General features: G+C 39.5%; 2 protein-coding genes across 3 annotated transcripts in view; one reads left to right on the top strand and one right to left on the bottom strand.

The window, feature by feature from the left end:
* Positions 1-341: 341 nt before the first annotated feature.
* Positions 342-20509, bottom strand: SEPTIN2 (septin 2). 2 transcript variants are annotated; one of them, XM_021547041.2, is made up of 13 exons: positions 20438-20509; positions 18203-18235; positions 16974-17094; positions 13691-13777; positions 12693-12816; positions 9467-9601; positions 9122-9239; positions 7724-7825; positions 7283-7428; positions 6465-6548; positions 4764-4821; positions 3382-3494; positions 342-2958 (listed from the first exon to the last, which is right to left on the bottom strand). In XM_021547041.2, exons 2-12 carry the CDS (start codon positions 18209-18211, stop codon positions 3390-3392), a joined length of 1089 nt encoding a protein of 362 aa, XP_021402716.1. In that variant the 5' UTR covers positions 18212-18235; positions 20438-20509; the 3' UTR covers positions 342-2958; positions 3382-3389. The 2 variants fall into 2 exon arrangements, with proteins under 2 accessions (XP_021402716.1, XP_021402718.1); XM_021547043.2 differs by lacking the exon at positions 13691-13777.
* Positions 20510-20590: 81 nt separating this feature from the next.
* The window catches only part of HDLBP (high density lipoprotein binding protein), a 38702-nt gene continuing 38235 nt past the window's right edge, over positions 20591-21057 (top strand). Inside the window, exon 1 of the mRNA XM_021547066.2 lies at positions 20591-20721. The gene's annotated coding sequence lies outside the window, so the exon portion shown is untranslated. The remainder of the gene's footprint in view (positions 20722-21057) is intronic.

The following is a 21057-nucleotide window of genomic DNA, read 5'->3' as shown; positions in this document are numbered from 1 at the left end:
TGCCAATCACTTGCTCCCTCTCTCCCTCTTGTCTGCATCAGGATGGAGAAGAGAACTGGAAACACAAAATGTTGTAAGAACAATTTACTGGAAAGAGCAATGAGATAAGAAAAGGAACAGTAACAGCAACCATATTAAATAACAAAAAGGATACAAAAGAGAGAGTGCATCACCTGGAAAAATGCTTACCGTGGAGCCCAACCCCACCCACTGCCACTCCAACCCTGCCCTTCCTGGCTGCCCCAAAAGTGAGCCCTGTCCTGGCTGGAAGAGGGCAGTATTTCAAACGTATCACCACAAATTAATATTGCGTATAATAAAGAATCATAATAAACACAAAATAGCTTTTTATTATTTTTATTACAGTTTTAGCTATTTGTAGTACATAGATTATAACAGGTTTTGTGTACCAAGAACAAGTAATTTTTGCTATCAACTATAAAGCCCTGTAAATTTAAAAGTATTTTTACTCCGAAAATAAAAACCATCACAACACAGTAAAAGAAAATGAACTGTGGCCAGTTCAGCATGCCACCAAACAGAATCTACCTTTTGTCCCCAGGCCTTTCTGCTGTCATATCTTTCTTTTACCAGCAGCTTTTCTGAGAAAAGTAGTCTTGCTTTTCATGCCTTAGCACGAAATCATCCATTTCAAGACCACCCCAAGAAAAGTGAAGGGGAACTAGACCTTCAGAGATATCAGGCACACTATGATCAATTGTCCCAAAGGCTTGGGAAGAAGCACTAATTAATTACCTGTCTTGAGTACTTCAGCTGAAATGCCCAGTGCCACAAACTTGGTTTTTCCCATTAAATGCCAAAACAACATACAAAAATATTTCTCCTGTTGAATTTCTAGATCAATTACTTTTTGCTTAAGAATCACATGAAATGCTTTATCCTGATCAAATATTTTAATAGATATGTAAATATTCTAAAGAATCAAACATTGCCTGAAATAATTTCACAGATAGTGACCAAACAGCACTAAACAAATGGACAATGTGCTCTTGTTCCCATGTTAAAAATGGAGGAAAAAACCCCTACCAACACAATATACACAGTGAGAGTGGTAAGTACAACCAGGCCCCTGTGCAGACATTTTATATTTCACAGTTTTTCTTCAAGTACAGGTTCATGGTAATAAAAATAAGTGAGGTGTTGTGGAGCGTTCTCTGACAGTGCTGCTACATTACTTTGGTCCTACACCCTCTTTTGAAAAAGCAATTCAAGAATTTAGAAGCACAAGTTTTTCCATCCAAGTTTTATATGCAGAGATTTGACCAAATGGGATTTAACTCTTCTGTGCATACAGATAGGTTCTTCTCATTTTCACTTTTGTCAAGGTTAGGAAGGTCAAATGAGTCATGCAAACTTTGATAGTAATTACTTTGGAAAAGAGAACTGGAGCTCCCCAGCTATGATGCACAGTTTTGCTTCACATTTTTAGAAAGATTCAAACATAAAACAGTAGTTTCAGGCAGGTAAAAATTTCAGTTGATAACAGGTTTCTATTTAATCTAACCACTGAAGCACCACTGGAATTATACATTAGCTGTAGAAATTCTGTTATTTTTTCACAGGAACATAAACAAAATTATAAAAATCATAGCTGCACCTGAGCTCAAAGAGCCAAAAGAAGTTGCAATTCTATTTGTTTATCAGCTGCTCAGATAAGGATGTTTTGTGATAGATCAGATGAAGAAATCTGATTGCTGGCTTTATCAGGAGCAGCAAACAACCCAGGGTGTGTCACTGCTTGCCCTGTCAGCCACCACCTGGGCAGCTGTGTGCTACATTGATTATCTGCTGCAAATACAACACGAGGCATGATCTGCAGCACAAGCCAGCCAAGCTAAAAACAGTCTCCTTTGCTACCAGGATTAACAAAGTGACCTTGGCCTAATAAAAGAAAACAGAGTCTCTCCTGAAGTAATACTGCTGACTCCATCCTGGAGCAAGAATTTAAAATACAATTTGCACTGATCCTGTCAGGGACAGGTCACCATTAAAAAGAGAAGTGTGCCAATATATGTTTTTACTACATGTAACAGTTTTAAATGCCCTAAAAATAGTATGAAAATACTTATCAGGAATAATAGAATTTCTTATCCTTTGGATATAGGAAACACCCATGCATATAAAACTACTCTTTGGAGTTTACCTCACTCAACAATAAAATCAGCCTTATTCAAGTTTATTTGGCTACAATAATGCCAGAAAATAGCAGGAGTGATTTGTGATGACCTATAAGAAACTATTCAAAATTAGCTGGAATAGAGTAAGAGATTTTAGGAAAATAACCCTCAAGGTTAAATCTAAAAGAAATAAGCCTGTCATGTAACATACAGTGTGCCTCTCACAGAGGCATTTCCTCTTCTTTCTTTTGCTGAGACACAAGGCATGCTTGAATTTTCATTTGCTATTTTGCAGAGGTCAAGAAAATCCTCTGATGTGAGCAGAGACAGAGAAAGGGCTGCTGGTCTCACACACACATGTAAACACTGAAATATTTATAAAATTACCCTTGCAGGGGAGCAACCTTAGTGAGGGGACTGTTACCTGGCACTGAACAAGGTATCACTGACAGTTGTTATTTCTAAATAGAATACAAAGTTAAATGCAGGGAGCTAATAAGGTATATTAAAAAAATATTATTATCTAATGCTTATCAGGCTAGAAAACTTTCAATTACTATTTTGTATCCCTAATAGGAAATTTAAAATAACCTCTAGAAAAGAAGGACTAAAGTAAATGAAAGTCAAATGTGTATAATATATAAAAATACCAACGGACTACATGTCATGAAAAATATCTCACAAGATGTTACCACAAAATAGTCCCACATTAAACTCCACAGCAAGCTGCAGGTCACATGGAAGCAAGAGGCATCCTTTCTGCCTCCACCACTGCAATCCAGCTCCAGAAGGTCTCCTGTGAGTCAGAAGATAAAATCATCTAAAAACAAGACAAGAAAATACCATTTCAGATCAGCAGTCTTCTCACATTAAGAAACCTGAAAGAACTGCAGCTCTTTTTTTAAAGAAGATTTTATAAGTCACAAGTAAACAATGACTTCATCATGAGATTAAGAAACCTGGTTAAACTATTTCAAAGACTTCTTCCATAATTCTTACCAGGATACGTTGTATTGACTTTCTGGAAAACTTTGATATGTACACATACACACATCACCACACTGTTTAGTTTGATTCCAAGCCATCTGACTTTGCAAACAGCAGTTAATCCTTATAAATTAAAATTCAGACTGAAACCTATGGAAACTCATCTTGTTAACATTTTTCCAAAACTTCTTAATACCAAGCACATTAGAGAGCAGCTAAAGGAGTAGCCCTTTAAGTGGCTATTGGAGCATCTTACCCAAGACTTTACACATGGTGCCCATGAACTGCACTGCTGTCACCTTCTCCACTTTGCATCTGCATCTGCATCTGTGCCTGCATTCTTGCAATCATCTCCTGCATGCGACGGAGCTGGAAAGCAGCACAGAAGAATTCAGTAGCCTAATCTCCCTCAATATAATTCCTCACTCTCACTACTCTAATGCTCATTTTTACTAAAGAGGGATCACATATCTGCATTCTTTATCTGACAGGTAATGAAGTCAGGTTATGGCATCTTCTTTTATTGCTCTTCATTACTGAAGAGGCTGGCATTTACTGACTGAAACAAACAGACTTTATTATTGTACTATGGGATGGGATTTTTAACCATCCCTAAGTGTAAGTCTCTGACATTATACATATAAAAATTACGGTTCTGAAGTACTGAACAAGCATTTACACTTATTAAAGTTTATCAGAAAAAAAATTAAAAAGCAGCTTGGTTATGTCCCTCCAAACTACTCCTGTATCTGTCATGAAAAAAAAGAATTGTAAGGATTATTCCCCAACTCCCTTGCTAGGGATGACTTGGTGGGAGCAAGTATTACAGGCAAACTATCCAGTGAGACACAAGCACGATTAAACTTGATTGAAGCTCAGGCTCAGTTTTAGAGTATTGCATTTTAGAATAACAGGCTATGTTAAAAGTATCTTTTTAAATTGAAATCAACCTTCTGTTAATCCCATTAACCATGACCTCTTGCTTGTGTAGTAGATTCCCATTCATCCTGCCATCTGTGATCATGTTAGTCCCTTTTCCTTCTGTCATCTACTTCTCAACAAGGCTATTAATCTCATCTACCCTAGCACAGGACCTGCTTCAGGTCTCCAGCCTTTCTGCCCACATTTTGCTTTTCATTGCACTTTTTCTAGTCTTGCCTATTTATAATCTTTATAGGTTAGAGGAACAAGAAAAGCAGCATTAGATCTATGCATTATAAATCTGTCGCAGTGGCAGAATAAGAATTTGTTTCATTTTTTATTTCTGACCATTTCTACCATCATTCTCTCTTTTGCTGCAGAGCTGAACTGACTTTGTTCCAGTCTGCAGCTGTTAACTCTAGAACCCTTACTCCCAGGATGGTTCTCCTTGCCCACACATTGTGCATTACATCTGTTGCTGATCACTACAGTGGAATCATGTTTTACCATATTCCACTTGTTCCAAAAAATCCCTATCCTGAGTCTCCTTTCACCTCTTCTCATTCTGTTTTCTTAGTGAACCTTAAATAACTTTATATTGGCATAAAACTGGTTTTGCTCTACAAATTACCAAGATCATATAAATATTTGCTCTAAAGTAGCAACAAAAGAACAAAAATTCCCCTGTTACAAGAATATAAAGTTTTGTCATCTTACTTCTGCTTCCTTCTCGAGCAGAATCTGGTCTTTATTTACTTCTTCATCTTCTATTTTCCTAAAATAATATCAATATTGTTAGAAAAATAAAATCATTAAGGTTGGAAAAACCTTCTAAGATTACTGAGTCCAAGCATTAACCCACCATTAAACCATATCCCCCAGTGCCACATCCACAAGCAGTCTGAAAACTCCAGGGATGGCAGCTACACCACTGCCCTTGGGCAGCTTGTGCCAGTGCACAAACACCCTTTCTGTAAAGAAAGTTCTCCTAATATCAATCTAAACCTCCATGGTGAAACTTGAGGCCATTTGCTGCTATTGCATCACTTGTTACTTGGGAGGACTCCCACCTGGCTTTATTCAGGAGTTCCTACCACTTTGCTAATAGCTTTCTCCTACTCCATGTCACAACAGGGAAGATCTACTAATGGCTCTAATCAAGCAAGTACCATCAAACATGCAAAGCAAACAATCTGGGGTTTGTTAAAAAGTTAACAGAGAAAAAATCCTGTGTAAATAAAAATAAATAAATTATTGTAAATAAATTCTGTGTAAATAAGTACTTGGTAAAAATTCCTCTGTGCCCCAAAACCTCTGACATCATTAGTGAGTACAGGCAACAAACACCTACTGTCAAGCATTCCTGGTAGCAGAAGTGCAAGCCTGAAATAAATTCACATGAAATCTACTCTCACAGTAAACCTAACTACAATCTAGTACTATTTCAGAAATGTGAAAATAAAAGGGCCACTTAACTAGAAAATATACAAAAACATGTTTTAGTTTCACATACTCAACTGCAACTTGAAATCCTCTAAAAATTGGATGACCTTAGGTCACATTACCTCTAAGGCCTTTGTACACACTTTTTGGATAAGAGGTCCCAGAACTTGGGAAGTCTGGGGACTTTTACCTTGAATTTCAGAAAGCAGGATTTAAAATCAGGAGAGAAGAGAATTTTATTTTGCCTGTAGGCCAAAACTACAGGCAGGAAACTGTAAAAGGAAAACTCCTTTTGCTGAAAACCGACCAGACATGTTACAAAATGTCTGTTAACAGCTTGATGAGGAAACTTTTGCAAAATGCCCCAAAGCCCCCAAAATGTGCAATTCGGAACCCTCTAGTGGCTGTAAGAAGAGACGCAGCTGAAACACCTAAACCACGAAACAGTTTCCCACAAGAACTCCACAGCTCATCTTTACAGACCCTTTTTACTTAAAAATTGGGTGTTTTGCCCAGTTCTCTTTCCAGGAAAGCTGTGCCCTAACCAACCCAGCTCAAAACAGGGCTAACAGTCTGTGACTGCTGCTATTTTATGTATGTCATGTTTAATAAAGCATTGCAAAAAATTTGATCATCTCTTTTTGAAGGCCCCATCCAAATATTCCGGTTGTTAATTCTGAAAAAAACTCACACTCTTTTTAAGATATCAGCTCTGATCTAATCTGCAGATTTAAGCCTCAGACCAAAGCAGATCTAGTTCCACAATTCCCTAACTTCACCACCATCACTCCAGATTTACCAAATATTTTTTGTTACACCCTTCGTAAGCTGGTTAATAGAACTTGATGATGACTGGAGTTACAGACCTGCCCTTGGTTTACCAAATCCTAGCAATGCAATGGTAGGTGAGACACAGAGAGAGCAAAACACAAATTCAGAAGAGGAGAAAGCAGCATGTAACCATGAGATGACAACCTGCTGCCTCGTTTGAGCCTCTCAGAGCGGAAGTTCTCATAGTGAAGATCCTGGGTCACCTCCTGAAGGTCTTGCATATGGGTGCTGGAGGAAGAAAAGTAATTAAAAGATAAAACATCCTGTGTACATCAGTTTGCTTAAGCAACTCTGGCATTCAGCACTGTCTTGGATCAGTGTGCTCAGCATGCACGCCCTCTTAGCATACTAATTTAAAACTAATTTCAGTTAAATTGGTGCAATAAAGGACACAGAGAGGTCACCTCAGCTCTGAGACTGCCCTGACAGAAGCCGTGCTCCTGGTCGAGGCCTTTGATGAATATGAGCAGGTGAAACAGAGTAGCAAAGACCAGGGGAAAAAAACAAAACAAAACAAACCCAAAAAAAACCCCCAAAAAAAACCCCAAACAAACAAAACAAAACAAACAAACAAAAAAAACCCACCACCAACCAGTGAGCTTTTCAAATCTGCTCCCTTGCAAGTGTATCTACTTATAGATACATTGAAAAAAAGCACAACCTGTTTTATGTTCCAGGTGATCTGAGTAGCAATACAACACTACATTCATCAGCAGAGGCAGACAAATCATGACTTTCACAGAATCACTGAGTAATTCAGATCAGAGAGAACCTGTGGGTCCTGTGTGGTCCAGCCCCTGACTAGGCCTAGCTCAGCTAGGTCAAGGCTGCTCGTGGCCTTCCACACACAAATTCTGAATGTGTCCTGGGACTACACAACTGCTGCACGACCCCAATGCAATGCTTTATTATCTTGGTGGTTGCTTTCTAAACTACAATTTAACTGGAATTTTCTGACTTACATTAACATGGTCCTCAGCTTCAGGAAGTCATTATGCTCTGGATTCTCCACTTCAACTACGCCCCATGGGTAGAGCCGACCTCTAACTTTTTTACCTTTTGCTTCAATGAGTTGATTGGAGCCCACTACACAAAATGGAATGCTGGCCTGAAAGCCAAAAGTGTAAAAGTTACTCATAATGAACCAGGACAAACAACTGCAAGAACTACTCTTGTTCTGCTCAGAGCTGCATATTATGATAATAAGTTCATAATTATTTTAAATTAAAGGTGTAAAAGAAATAAAAGGAATTGCTGACACCATCTTCCAAGCTAGGGATGCCTGGGCAGAGACACAGTGACTCACTCCAGGTTGCACTGAAGGTCTTGCTCTAAAGCCATCTCAGCAGTCTGAAAAAATACAATATATTATCCACGTATATAACTTATTAAACCAGTCACACCTTCAGGAGTCTGGTCTGCTCTTTAAAATCTTCATCTTCATCTGATTCAGCATCAGGTAGGTGATAAATCTTGATGCCATGCTCTTCTATTTCATCCAGAATCTGAGATATGTGATAAAAGAAGTCGATATAATGTACATGGAGAATCAGTACTTTTAAATCTTAACATAAAATTACTTAATACACAGTCTCTTAAGAAATCTGTACTTATCTTACTGATCCAAATTGCTCAACAAGGATTTAGTTCTAAATACTATATTTCTTCATGATATTCAAGAACTACTTGCCATGGACTTTCATACAAACCATAGTGTTCACAAAAAACATTGCCCTTTGTGGAAACTGTGCTTTGTAAAACCTTTGCAATTTCTTTTGTAATAATAAAGGTGTTGACTCAGAAGTCATACTTGCTTTCTACAGTTTAACCTCCTTGCTCTTACCTCTGAATTACTACTTGGGGGAGGAAGGGGTGGGAGTGTTTTAAAAACTGAGATATAGAGACACTATAAATACTTTTTTCTTCATGACTGCCAGTAATGGTATCTGCACCAGGAATCCATTTACCATAGACCCCAAAATTTGCTCTTTAAAAAAGAATAATCTTTACTTCTGCAGAATTCTAGCACTCTAAACATACCTACTAGAGTATACTATATATAAAGTCTCTCTTTTTATTCCAGATTGGGTAAAATAGCTATAAAGATTTTCAGAATAACTGACAAAAATCATGAATACAAAATACAAAAGCTAAGACTGGAGCATGCCTTTGACAAGTTAATTCTAACACTCCTTTCTAAACTTCATAGCTGTTATTAGCTCAAAAAGGTTTGTTGAATCCCACCTGCTCCAAGCAAATACAGCATCAAGTCCTGCATGACTGAATGTGTTAAGAGGTCCATGGAAGATAGAACTGGAATGATTTAGAATGAATGACATAGGGGAAGAAAAACAACCTCACAATCAGAAACATCTCCGAAAATCCCATTTTTTAACCATCAGAATTCTGACTGGGTAAAAAAACCCAAATATAGATATGCACATTCTATATACAGATACTATCTCTGCTTTGGGACTGATTAAACAGGTAACATAGCAATTACCATCAGCAAATGTATTTAAATATTTTTCCAAAGTTTCAAAATTCACTCAATCTAATTGCAAATGTAGCTAGACTGTTATTTTGCAAACAACATTCTCAGTTGACAATTTCTCATTTAAATACACAATAAAATATTTTACAGGATATCAAACTACATATTAAGTGATGCTACACTGTGCATGAGATTATATTTTCCTCAGCTAGGACAGAGTAAGGTTAATGAGAATGCCCCTCTCTTCAGCCACCGTACTGCCACAACCAAAGCACAACACATTTCTGCAAGCCAGAAAAACACTCACCCTTTTCTTTAGTCTCTCTCGCTCCTTCAGAGAAAGTGTATCAGCTTTTGCAATCACTGGTACAATATTTACTTTGTTGTGTATGGCCTTCATAAACTCAACATCCAGTGGCTTAAGGCTAAAATTAAAACATGAAAATATTTTATTTTTACTCTAAATTACCAATTTATTTTCACTCCAACATAAATATCTCTCTTTACACAGAAAGAACACAGCCAACTAATGTCAGCAGTTATACCAGCTGCTTAAGTAATGGCAACCTGGTTCTGAAAATGTAAGTCACCAGGCACAAACCAATTCTCTAAAACAAAAGAATGTAAAAAAAAATGACAGAGAAACACCTACCCATGACCAAATGGTGAAATGAAATAGAAACAGCAATGAACTCGATTATCTATGATATGCCTTCTGTTCAATCCACTCTCATCATGGAGGTATCGCTCAAACTGCTCATCAATGTACGAGATTATGGTCTTAAAACTGTAAAACAAACAGAGATTTGAGGAATCAACAAATGGTACACAACTTTAGGACTCTTTCAAAGGTAATATGAAACCACTAAGATACCCTGCTGTTGAACCAATCTTCTGTTGGACAAAAATTCATTTACTGATTCTACAGAATGGGGAAAATAGAAGAGCACATATTTTAACACTTTACTGGAATTCTAGGATAAGAAAGAATAACAAGCTACTATGCATATTACATATGTATATAAAGATAAAATATACATAACCCAACCTCAGTTCTACAACAAATTTCTCTATGGTTAGTGTTTATATCTTGATTAACATTAATCACACTTTTTCAAGTGTGATTTAAAGATCACCTATTTCCAAGCTACTGTCACAGGTAGGGACACCTTCCATTAGTCCAGGGTTCTCTTGAACACTTTCGGGGATAAGGCAGCCACAGCTTCTCTGAGCTACTGTGGTGGGGGCCTCAACACCATCACTGGAAAAAAGTCTCTGCTAAATCCAACTTAAATCTACTCTCAGTTGCTTTGCTACTACAGGCCCCAGAATTAAGTTTCTTTCCATGTTTCCTGTGAGCCCCTTTGATATATTTCAAGGCCTCAGTAAAGGCTCCCTGGATCTTCTCTTGTTCAGACAGAACCCCAACTCTCCCAGCCTCTCCTTACTGCTGTTCTAGCCCTTGGATGATTTTTGTGGTCCTCCTCTGCACCTGCTCCAATACGTCCATGTCTGTCCTGTGTTAGAGCCCCAGAGCAGGATGCAGGTCTCACAGGAGCACAGGAGTGGGGCAGAACTCCCTCCCTCAATCTGCTGGCCACACTGCTTTTGATGCAGCCTGGGATAATAATGGCTTTCGGGGACTGCCTGCTCATATCCAACTTTGTGTCCACTAGTGTCCTGGTTTTGGCCCAGATCTACACAAGAAGGCAACTCCTGAGAGGAGCAACTTACTGCAGTGTGCTGAGCCCTGGCTTTTGTTTACTGGACACTGCTCATCACTAGAGAGCTCCCTCAGGCAAGGAGGAGGAAAGCAGAGCAACAGGCACCATGCAGCTGAACCACTGCCACAACCTGTGCCACAAACAGCTGCCCCTACACTGAAGTAGAAATTCAAGACCAAACCAGTTTGCTTAGTGAAGGACAAAGAGGAAGGAGGGCCCTCATAGCAGGAGGAAGAGGCAGGGCCAGAGATAATCACCCAGTTGCTGTCCCGGGTGAGCTACAAGATATGTGAAAAAATTTCAGCTGCCATTTGGTGGAGACCCTGGCAACCTGGCTGCTCTGGTACAGGACATTGTGGCCCAACACATGGAACCAGATCATAGGGAAGCCAAGCAACTGGGATCCCTGTGCTGGGATGTGGGCGTTGACAAGGGGATTGGGGAAAGGGCAGAAACTCCCAGCTCTGGTGGTGACTTGTCAAGTGTGAGGGAAAGGTATTCTCTCAAGGATGATCCAATGGTGTGACCAGGCAGATGGAAGGCCATGGAGGAAGGTATCCAGTACCTGAGAGAAATAGCTGTGCTATAGGGGTCCTGTAGATCCACAGGAGGTCCACTGTACACAATCCATGTGGCAGAAGTTTGTACAGAGCATACCATTGTTGTATGTCAACTCATTGGCATTTTTGTCAATGAAAGAAGGAGAGCATACAGTGCTTCAGGTGACCCAACTCTAGCAACATGAATATAATTTTTTTTTTCTTCCCTACCAACCTGCATCTCAGCTGTGGAAAGACTGTCCAAGATAATAAGAACAGATTTGAAAAACTTGAGAGGAAATGTTCCATACTCCACCAGTCTCTGCTGTTGGAAGCAAACACCCCCATCCTCAAGAGACAGAATATTTACCACGTGGTAACCTGTGGTTTTACCTGCGTGACCACAAAAAACCCAGCACTGCTTCAGCAGCATGGAGTGCAGGAGTTCAGAGGAAGTACAACCACCACAGGAAATTCTTCATGCATAAATGCAGCTCCAGTTTCCAGTGGGCATGTCCTCAGAATAGAAGGGCTGATGTTACTTCTGAAGCGTAAGGCTTCAGAACACTTGCAGTACATTGATGACACTATCATGTGGGACAGAGGAAGCTTTTGAGCAAGGGGAGAAGATAATCCAGATCTTCCTGAAGGCTGGTTTTACCGTGAAACAAAGTAAAGTCAAGGGACCTGCCCAGGAAATCCAGTTTTTAGGAGTAAAATGGCAAAATAGACATTGTCAAACTCCAATGGATGTAGTCAATAAAACAGCAGCTCTGTCCCCAGTGTCCAGCAGGAATGAAGATCAGGCTTTCCTAGGTGCTGTGGGTTTTTGTGAGGTGCATATTCCACAGTACAATCAGATTGTAAGGCCTATGATGTGACTCAGAAGCATGATTTCAAGTGGGGTCCAGGACAACAACAAGCTTTTGATCAAATTAAACAGGAGATTGTTCATGCAGCAGCCCTTGGGCTCACCAGTATAGGACATGTGGTCTTGAAGCTGAATTTCACTTTATTGGGAAATTTAATTTCCAAAATTATGGGGAGAGGCAGAGGTTGCCTTGAGGTTCAGGAGTTTGAGATGGGGGAAAAAGATATTATCATTGAAAACTGATTGCTATTGATCTCAAGATTACTTCTCAGTATTTACTATAATATAAATATGTTAAAAACCAAAACAACCAAACACACTCTAAGATGACAAAAAGCACTTAAAAATTAGGCACAGAATCTGAGAATGCTCAAGTGAATGCAGACAAGATCTAGGTGTGGATTTTTGCTTTCACTGAAGAGTAGGTGATTTACTTTCTCAGAGTATTATTGAGACTCAAGGTCACTGTTCACTTAAAGCTCTTTCAAGCAAAATGGAAGTTAACAAAGAAAGAAAAAGTGTCACAAAATTTATTTCAAGTTGTGTCAAAGTTACTGATGCCTCTTCACATGTATTGGAATTAATTCATAACACCAAAATTAAGCTTCCTCAAAATTAGAAAAAAAAATCCCACCTCAAATTTAGCATTTCACAGACACACAGCACACTTGCATCCCCCATGACAGGTAAGAAATCTGTGTTAGTCCCCATAGATAGATAGAGAGATGTTCTCTGTGCACGTACCAGTCTCGACAGTTGATGGCATCCCCATATCCTGGTGTATCCACAACCGTGAGCCGCAGCTTCACGCCCCTCTCTTCAATTTCAACTGTGGAGGCTTCAATCTGCACAGTGCGTTCAATCTTATCTGAAAGACAACAAAGTCCATCTTGCAGAATCCAATCTCTAAGACCATGTCATTCTGAGATAAGCTCCAAAGATTAATTGCCAGATAAAACAGCATAAATATTATTCTATCGATTACATTCTAAGGCTTGATAACAAAAAGACTCAGTACATAAATTCCTTCAATGTTATTAGAGGGCTGTATGAGATTTCATACTTTTCTTAAAAATAATGTAGAAATTAAGGCAAAAGGGACTGAGACAAAACCATTGGTAATGGGACAACAATACAAAATTATATGTAATGGATTTTTTTCTTAAGGCTGGAAGTTATAAGTAATCATCAGCGAACATGATAAAACCATTAAAGCAAGTAATGCAACAGGTAGCAAAAAGAGAAAAATTAGATCTTTTATTTTATTAAAATATTCTCTTTTGCTGGATTATTACATACCTTGAATAATGTAGCAAAAATAGGACAAGGAAGTAAAGAAGAATAGGAAGTGAAGTTCTCATTCACTAAATATCAATCTAGCAAATTAATTAAGGCACAAGCAGGTATAAACAATTCATATGTTTACAATTGCAACAGATTAAGGATGAAATAAATTCTCTGATTGTTTTAGTTCATTGTTTATCTTACTGTGACACAAAGACTGTTTTTAAGCAAAAGAAGGGATCAAATTTCTAGGTGTTAATACGAATACACCCAAGGACTAAATAACAAAGACCTGCTAGATGTCCTGGGTGCAAAAGAAAATGGTTTTTTTATTAAATAGCTTAAGTGTCAGGAAATACATTAGAAACTATTACAGCGAGAAATCACTGCTGGCTTTTCCCAAAATTCAAAGATAAATGCATTAAACTCCAAAAACCATTAAGCAAAGATGTATTTACCAGCAGCTCCTGGGATTATCCTTTCTGGGTAGAGATCTGTCAGGAAGAGGCTGTTTATTAATGTAGATTTTCCTAATCCAGATTCACCTGCGATTCAAGATAAACACAAATTCAACATATTTACATAAATAATTTCAAAAGTATCTGACAGTATTATCTGACTACAGATTTTGTCACAGTTCTTTCAAACAAAGAATTTACAAGTTCTAATTTAGGATTAGCCAAGTTTACACAAAAAGGTTGAAAAACAATTTTTACATCTTGACTTTTTAATGCATTTCCCAGAGCTTTCACTGATGATTTGTAAGTAATGCTGCTAATCAAGTAGAGTTGTGACCCATTTAGACTTAAGATTTTCCATTTCATGTCTCCTGGTTCATTAAGACCTGCTTTTCTGTGATCAGTCCAGAATGTGAAATATCATACCCATTGAGAAGCTATAACCTGTCAAGGCTTTATCATCAATTTAAACAATGAAAAATGCATTGCTGAACTTCTGTACAGCCAGGCAACATAAAGCGGGATTTATTTATGGTTTTTATGCCAATGTGGCAAACAAGAACTCAAAGCAAGAGGAATAGGGCCACTGAGCAATTTTTTTATACTGAAGAACTTGAGGATTGCCAAATTGTACTGTAAGTATATTTTTGATCTAGAGATACTGATGGCCATAAGGAGAATTTAGACTCATTAAAGATCAAGATTTCAATCAGAACAAATGTTTATAGCATAAAAAAATAGTAGCAACTTGAAATGCTCAGTATTGAGTTCACTGAAGAGATCTTTTTCTAGAATTTCAGTTTTATTTCAGGCATTGATAGGATTAAATTTTTAAAAAATGTTTAAAAATGATGGGCCACAGAATCTCTGAGTAACACTGCAATATGAATCTGACAAAAATGTCTGAACAACAGAAAAGAAGGACGGAAATTGTTTTAAAATGAAGATTTGAGTAGGAGCTGCCAGTTTTTAATGCCTTACAGAATGCAGCTTTCAAGATCAGATTGTGTCAGTGCAGTCTGCACCAGTGAAGATGACATGCACCCAGAGTAACTCAACAGTCACATGGAATTATTTCAGCAAAACCAGAAAAGTATGATTTCATCCAATGCCACATTCCACTCCATCAGTATGGGTAAATATTACACATATACCAAATCAGTTTTCATAGTCACTGTCAATGATTATATTGGCTACAGTTTAGTGACTCTTATGTGAAATAACTATTTAGATTAAGTCATAGCTTAATAATGAGAACAAACCTAAAAATAAACACAAGTGACTGGGATTTCTATAGGAGCAACACAGCCAAGCAGCCAAATTCTTATAAACTCCAGCTCATATTTTCAGATACCACAGTAAACAATAGCAGAGGAAAAAAATATAACAAAAAGTTGTGTGAAAAAGCAAAATCAGTGATTAGGATTCTGTCAGCATAGGCAGCTTTTAAAGTATTTTCCTGCTCAGAAATGAAAGAGGATGGCAACTTAATGAAAAATGATAGTTCAAAACAGGCACTGTGACACAGCCCACTAAAGAACCTACTTAAACTCCATGCATATTTGAAGAGAAAGAATTCACATTCCAATCTGTTGAAATAATCAACAATTTAAAGCACAGTTTATTTTATCTTACATCAGCTGCCTCCCTCTGCTAATGTATCTTAAAATACCATTCCAAATTTTCAATGAAATTATTTTTTCCAAGTTCTTTTCCCTTCATTTTCATTTATCCTTTAAAATTCTGGCAGGCAACAACAGTAATTTCCACTTCACTCCAACATGGGTGGATTAATTTTCTTTCTGTTACTCTTACACCATATAATTTCCCCTCTATTTTATTTTACAAGAGACTAGAAACAACTGTTGGTCTATATAATTTTACATTGTTTTCTTCCAGAACTGTTTTATGTGGCACTATTTGCAATTAGAATTCAAACAGATCTAGAAGTTTAAAGAAAGAACATCTTTTCTTTCTCAAAACTGTTCACACTTTTAGGATCACTGCACAATAAATTCTGGAGTTACAGTAGACAGCATAATTTGAAGCAGCTACTTATAGTTTGTTTTACTCTTGGATTTTATGAGATATCCTTTATGGTATCATCCAAATCAAATCCAACAAAACATACAGTAAAAAACTATGATAAAATGCTAAGAAGGCAAAGATAAGGGCAAACTCTGTGGAATACTGAAGTACAAAATACAGAAGTAGGACAAAAGCAGTGCTAAAGCTGTCACTTAGCAAAACTAATGAAAGGTTTGAGGATAGACTCTCCCTGTAACTACTGAAATCCAAAACCATTAAGAAGTTAAACACCTCCTATCATGCACTATCTCACCTCTCCTCCTCCCTCTGTGATCTCTCTTAGGCAAATCCAGCACACAAATGGGATTTATTTATTGGGGTGCCAGGTAATGAAGAGCCTAATTCTATTTGGGTACTTTTTGTGAAAGCCTATTTAAAAGCTAGAATTACAGAGTTCAAACAGCAAAACTCCCAAGTTATGGCTCACAAACAGAGAGACAGAGAAGACACCCAAGCCTGATTTGGGAGTCTATTTAATTTTCAAGAATAGCTACCAATTTCTCAAAGGATCAAGGTGTTTCTGCAGACATCAGATTTTTCTTTTTATTGCAGATACCAACACAGACTCCCAATGAATTATCAAATAGAATAACACTTTACATTACAACTGCTCACAAAAAATCATGATCAGAGTAAAAAGTAACAGTTCAGATCAAAACCAACTGGTCCAATTTTCAGCCTTTCTCACTCTTTGACAGGAGTATTTGGAAGGGTTGAAAAGACTAGAGTTCAGAATGCTTTGAGCTAAAGAAGCATAAACAACATTTTAAATAGTATGGTCTCCTTAATACTAGTCTCTTAATCAAAACACACAAGTGAACTAAGACTGTAATCAAATGCAAAACCAGTTTTAAACTACATTTTAAACCGAGTGCTGGAATCCTGTAAGACAGGGGAGAAAGGAAAGGGAAAAGGAAAAAGGGAAAAGGGAAAAGGGAAAAGGGAAAATGGAAAAACTGGATTTCTGGAGTGCACAATAAAACTTCTTCACCCACAAACTTATTAATGTATTCAAGCATTGTTTGTAATGTGGTAATCAACAAAATATAAAAGAAAGCTAAACACAACAGTAAAGGAAAGTTTCTGATGCAAGCTGAATGAAACCTTAGAATAATGCAAGTAATTTTGATTTAACTTCAAATTTCCCTGTGAGCAAGTACTAATTTTTGAGAAAAATTATAAAATGCTTCCTTACCAACCACCATCAGAGTAAATTCAAACCCCTTTTTCACAGACTTTCGGTGAACCTGATTGGGAAGGTTTGCAAATCCAACATAGCCAGGAGTTTCTGGATTGGTAAATTGAGCAGGCTGTTGCTAAAAATGAAATTGAAAATAATAAAATAATACAATAATAAGCAACCACTCAAGTCTTACTAGTTTGTATAACTGCTTCCCTCACTTAACTCAAAAGGTTTGAAGCTACATGACAGAGAGAAAACTACTCAGAGGTTCCTGCTACTCAGCAGTTTCACAAAGAAGTGCAGAACTACACTGACCTAGTGTTTAAAAAACAAAGCTTCACTTGTTCAGCTATCCAGCCAAGATCACCTTAAGTAAAACAGAATCAAAATCCCAAATAATTATTTATCAAAGTATGACAAAGTATGAATTGTGGGTATTAATCAATTTTTGAACAGTCTTCACACACAGTTGAAATAAAATAATTTTCTATGGACTTGAATAAAAAGATGACAACTCCTGATCCATTTTTAGCACATTCAAAGGAAAACCCTGAGCAACTTGTGAAGTAAAAGCCATTTGCTGGAAGTGCTCTTCAGAGAGCTCTCTTCAAGTGTGGGGAAGGGGAATTTACACAATAGTGTTTAGAATGTTCACTGCTGCAAATATGGCAGAGAAACTTTTACATCTCTTAGTTCCCTCTTCAAACACATTACTCAAGCACTTTATCGTTCATTTCTCTCCAATAAACCAACATGGATGTTTTACCCATTATATCAAATGCTCAGAGCCAAGAATTAGATTAATCCCAGCATGACGATAATATTTCAGGTTATAATATTTTAAATGAGGGATTTTACTGGAAAACCAGTTGATTCTATTAGTAAAGAAAGAAATTAAATCTAAACCACCATTTTCTTAAATGATGCCTGCTCAAAACAAAAATTGCAGAAAGGAAGTTTCAATGAAAATGTACAAGGGAGCTTTTATACAACTCTGACCAAAATTAAATCTTTCCAAGAATATTAGTTAACTGCAGAGATTTATAGCTGCATGAAACTATCTTAATCTATGTCTTACATCACTAATTCTTCAATATTGTGTCTCCCACAGACAGTAAATTTTGAATACCCTTTATCATCAAAAAAATGCAAGTTGCACGATTTGTCATTGAAGATTAATATTTAAAAACAAAAAATATATTTCCCATTGTTACATTGGAAGACAGACATGTTATTCTTACCTTAGACATTTTTAGCAAAGGACAGGAAAAAATCTGAAAAAATAATAATGTTTATCAGCTTATTAAAAATTGTATGAGGAAAAAACTCACCCACAAACCAGTGCAATATCTGCTGTTGCACACTAACTCGAAAAAGAAGCATCCCTGACTGGATGTCCAGATTCTGAAACAGTGTCAACTTCTTCACAGAGCACAAGTATTTGATCTGCTGTACTAACAAGGGGCAGAATTTTCAGCTACCATTGCTCCTATAAATGCAGTCAGACAAGAAATACAACCAACAAGAATGAGGAGTGCTGAAGGCACCAGATGTGAGACAAACCATTCTGAAGCCTTCACAGTCCACATCCTTTCCGGAAACTAAGTAAACCAAACACCTTGCTCTTTAGAGGAAAAAGTTTCTTCAAAGCCAGAAAAAAAAACCCTAACTCATGTATTATTTTTCTTTTCAAGCCTCTTTCTCCTCAACATTTCCATCCATGCTTGAATGTTTTGTAAAGAGCTCACAGCTTCAAAATGAAACTTTCTCTTCCTCTTTTATCTAGATGCTTGCAAACTCAGTCATTCTATCTTCTGTTTACCAGTATAAAAGTTTCATATCTAGCTGCATGTGAAATATAAAACAGACAGGCACACAAAAAAATTTCAAAGATTTCTTATCTAACAATTCTATGCAAAAAAGCCTCTTAACAAAGACTCACCAACCACTAACTTGCATGATTTCAGGAGATCATGTGAGTTACTGTGGCAACATAGAAATGTCTGCATAGGCTCAATTCCCCTTTCTAGTCCCTCTCTGGCTCACCCTCTTACCACAAAGTATCTGCTCCCACTCCCAAAGCCCACAGCCACCTTTTACCTAGCTCACTCACACTTTAATTCTACAGGATTTGAAATTATCACTACTTGGTTTCTTTCCATCTTCCAAGCAGATTTTGTCAACAACTTCAGCTTTGTGTGAAATTACACAAAACTGCTTCAGGTTGCAGCAGCCTTCAGTCTGTTCCTCTCAGCAAAGAGGCATTTGGAATCAAAACAAACTGCCCAGCATTAGACAGCAGAAACCCAACTTTTTGTGTCAGGCACAAGGTAAAGTTATTTCAATGTGGGGATGATTTCCAGGATTTTATTCTCAAAGGTACCATATAGGTGTACGTTTTCACAATTTTAACCTCATTTGAATTTGATGGAAGTTACAGACTGAAGATGTTAAACATTGAAGCAATTTGGTGTCTTTTCTCATTAAGCCAAATTTGCTGAGAAAAATCTGGCACCGTGGCTGCTGACACAAAATACAAACTGGACAACATGGTTCTTAAGAGAAATTGTAACATAAAAATAAAATCTAGTATCTGCAAAATCTGTATTTCAGTCCATAAAACAGCCTATGACCTATAATGTATGCAGCTAGTGAAGAACTTATCCGTGAGCCTTTTATCATGTAAGATTGCTCTGATAGCAATTCTTCTTTCCAAGAGTGTTTCCTGCCCAGTGATGTCATTGATTCCTGCTTAAGCATTCTCCATGAGAGGTTTTCAATGCCAAACAAAACTAGATCCTGCTGGAATACAGAGGAACATTCTTTTAATTTGTGAGACTTGTCTATCACCCAACTATTTCTCAGAGGCGGGCTAAGAGCAGAGGAAAGTTTCTCACAGCTACTTGGTAAACGAAGCAGCAAGCAGAGCCATGCAGATGGCTACAGCTACATTATATTTTAACACACGGGCCAAGCACAGAAACCTTCCACGAGTGAACTTCCCCACAGCGTTCCCGTCAGGTCTGAGCGCTCCCACACAGGCAGGGGCACACTCGAACCTGAAGGCCAAAGAAGGCCCCGTCCGACCGCAAACCCGAGCCCAGGGCACCGCACGGGGGGCCCAGGGTTGCGGTCGGGGCTTAGGGCTGGGGTGCCTCGAAGCAGCCCAGACATTCCTCGGGAGCCGGCCATGCTCCTGACCCTCCGGTCTCAACAGCGCGGCTGGAGTTTCCTACGAGAGCAAGAAGGGACTGCCTCACACGCTGCGGGACGGGCCCCGCCCGGGGGTCCCATGGCGGCCCATCAGGTCGGGAGGGCGGCCAGGGCGCCTCATCTCCCCAGCCCCGCCCGCAGCGCTCATCACCCCGCCTCGACCAAACCCCTCAGGTTCGGCGGCCGGCTGAAAAGCACAGACCCCTGCCCAGCGCTCCCGCCCGCCCGCTCCCCTTCGGGCTGCCCGGGGCAGGGCCCCTCACCTCGGCGCGGCGCGCGCTCCCTCAGCCGCCCGCCGCGAGCTCCGCTCCCGCGCGCGCGCGGCCGGGGGACGGGAGGGGGCGGGGCCGCCCCGCCCCAGGCCCCGCCCCCCGGGCGGTGCGGGGCCCCGCGCGCACGCGCGCGCCCCGTCCCCATAGCAACCCGCTGGGACGGGGCGGGGCCGCCCGCGTGCTGTAGGTCACGCGCATCCCCTCTGCTGCACCAAGATGGCGGCCGGGCCGTCGGCCTCGTACCCAGCATAGGCTTCGCTGCGGGCCGACTAGAGGTAACGCCGGGCCCGGCAAGGGAGGGCGGGGGCGGGAGCGCCTCAGGTGAGCGGGAGGAAGGCGCGGGCCCGGCGCCGCGGCGGGGCGCCTTCCGTCGCCTGCAGCAAGATGGCGGCAGCGGCGAGAAGGGCGGCGGGCGGGATGTGCAGCGGCTGCCCGGCCCCGCTCTATGGTCGCGGCCGCTGCCATTGGCGCAGCGCGGGCCACGTGCGGCCGGCGCACCCCGCACCGAGCCGGGCCGCGGGGGCCGCCCCGGGGCCCCGCTCCGCCGCCCTGGCGGCGGGCAGCGCTGCGGGGCCGGCCGGGAGAGACAAACGCCATGAGTCATGTCCCGC

The sequence above is a fragment of the Lonchura striata genome, chromosome 10 (assembly GCF_046129695.1).
Source record: "Lonchura striata isolate bLonStr1 chromosome 10, bLonStr1.mat, whole genome shotgun sequence".
Lineage (NCBI taxonomy): Eukaryota > Metazoa > Chordata > Aves > Passeriformes > Estrildidae > Lonchura > Lonchura striata.
The sequence above is the reverse complement of the archived record's forward strand: the minus strand, read 5'-3'. Positions and strand labels throughout refer to the sequence as shown.

Bases quoted from the DNA above. Each gene is read 5' to 3' on its own strand.
- SEPTIN2 (XM_021547041.2), bottom strand. The intron at 7,826-9,121 runs GTGAGTGTTTTT...CACATATCTCAG, and splicing joins GAGAGAGACTAAAGAAAAGG to ATTCTGGATGAAATAGAAGA. The intron at 7,429-7,723 runs GTGTGACTGGTT...TTTGGCTTTCAG, and splicing joins AGCAGACCAGACTCCTGAAG to GCCAGCATTCCATTTTGTGT.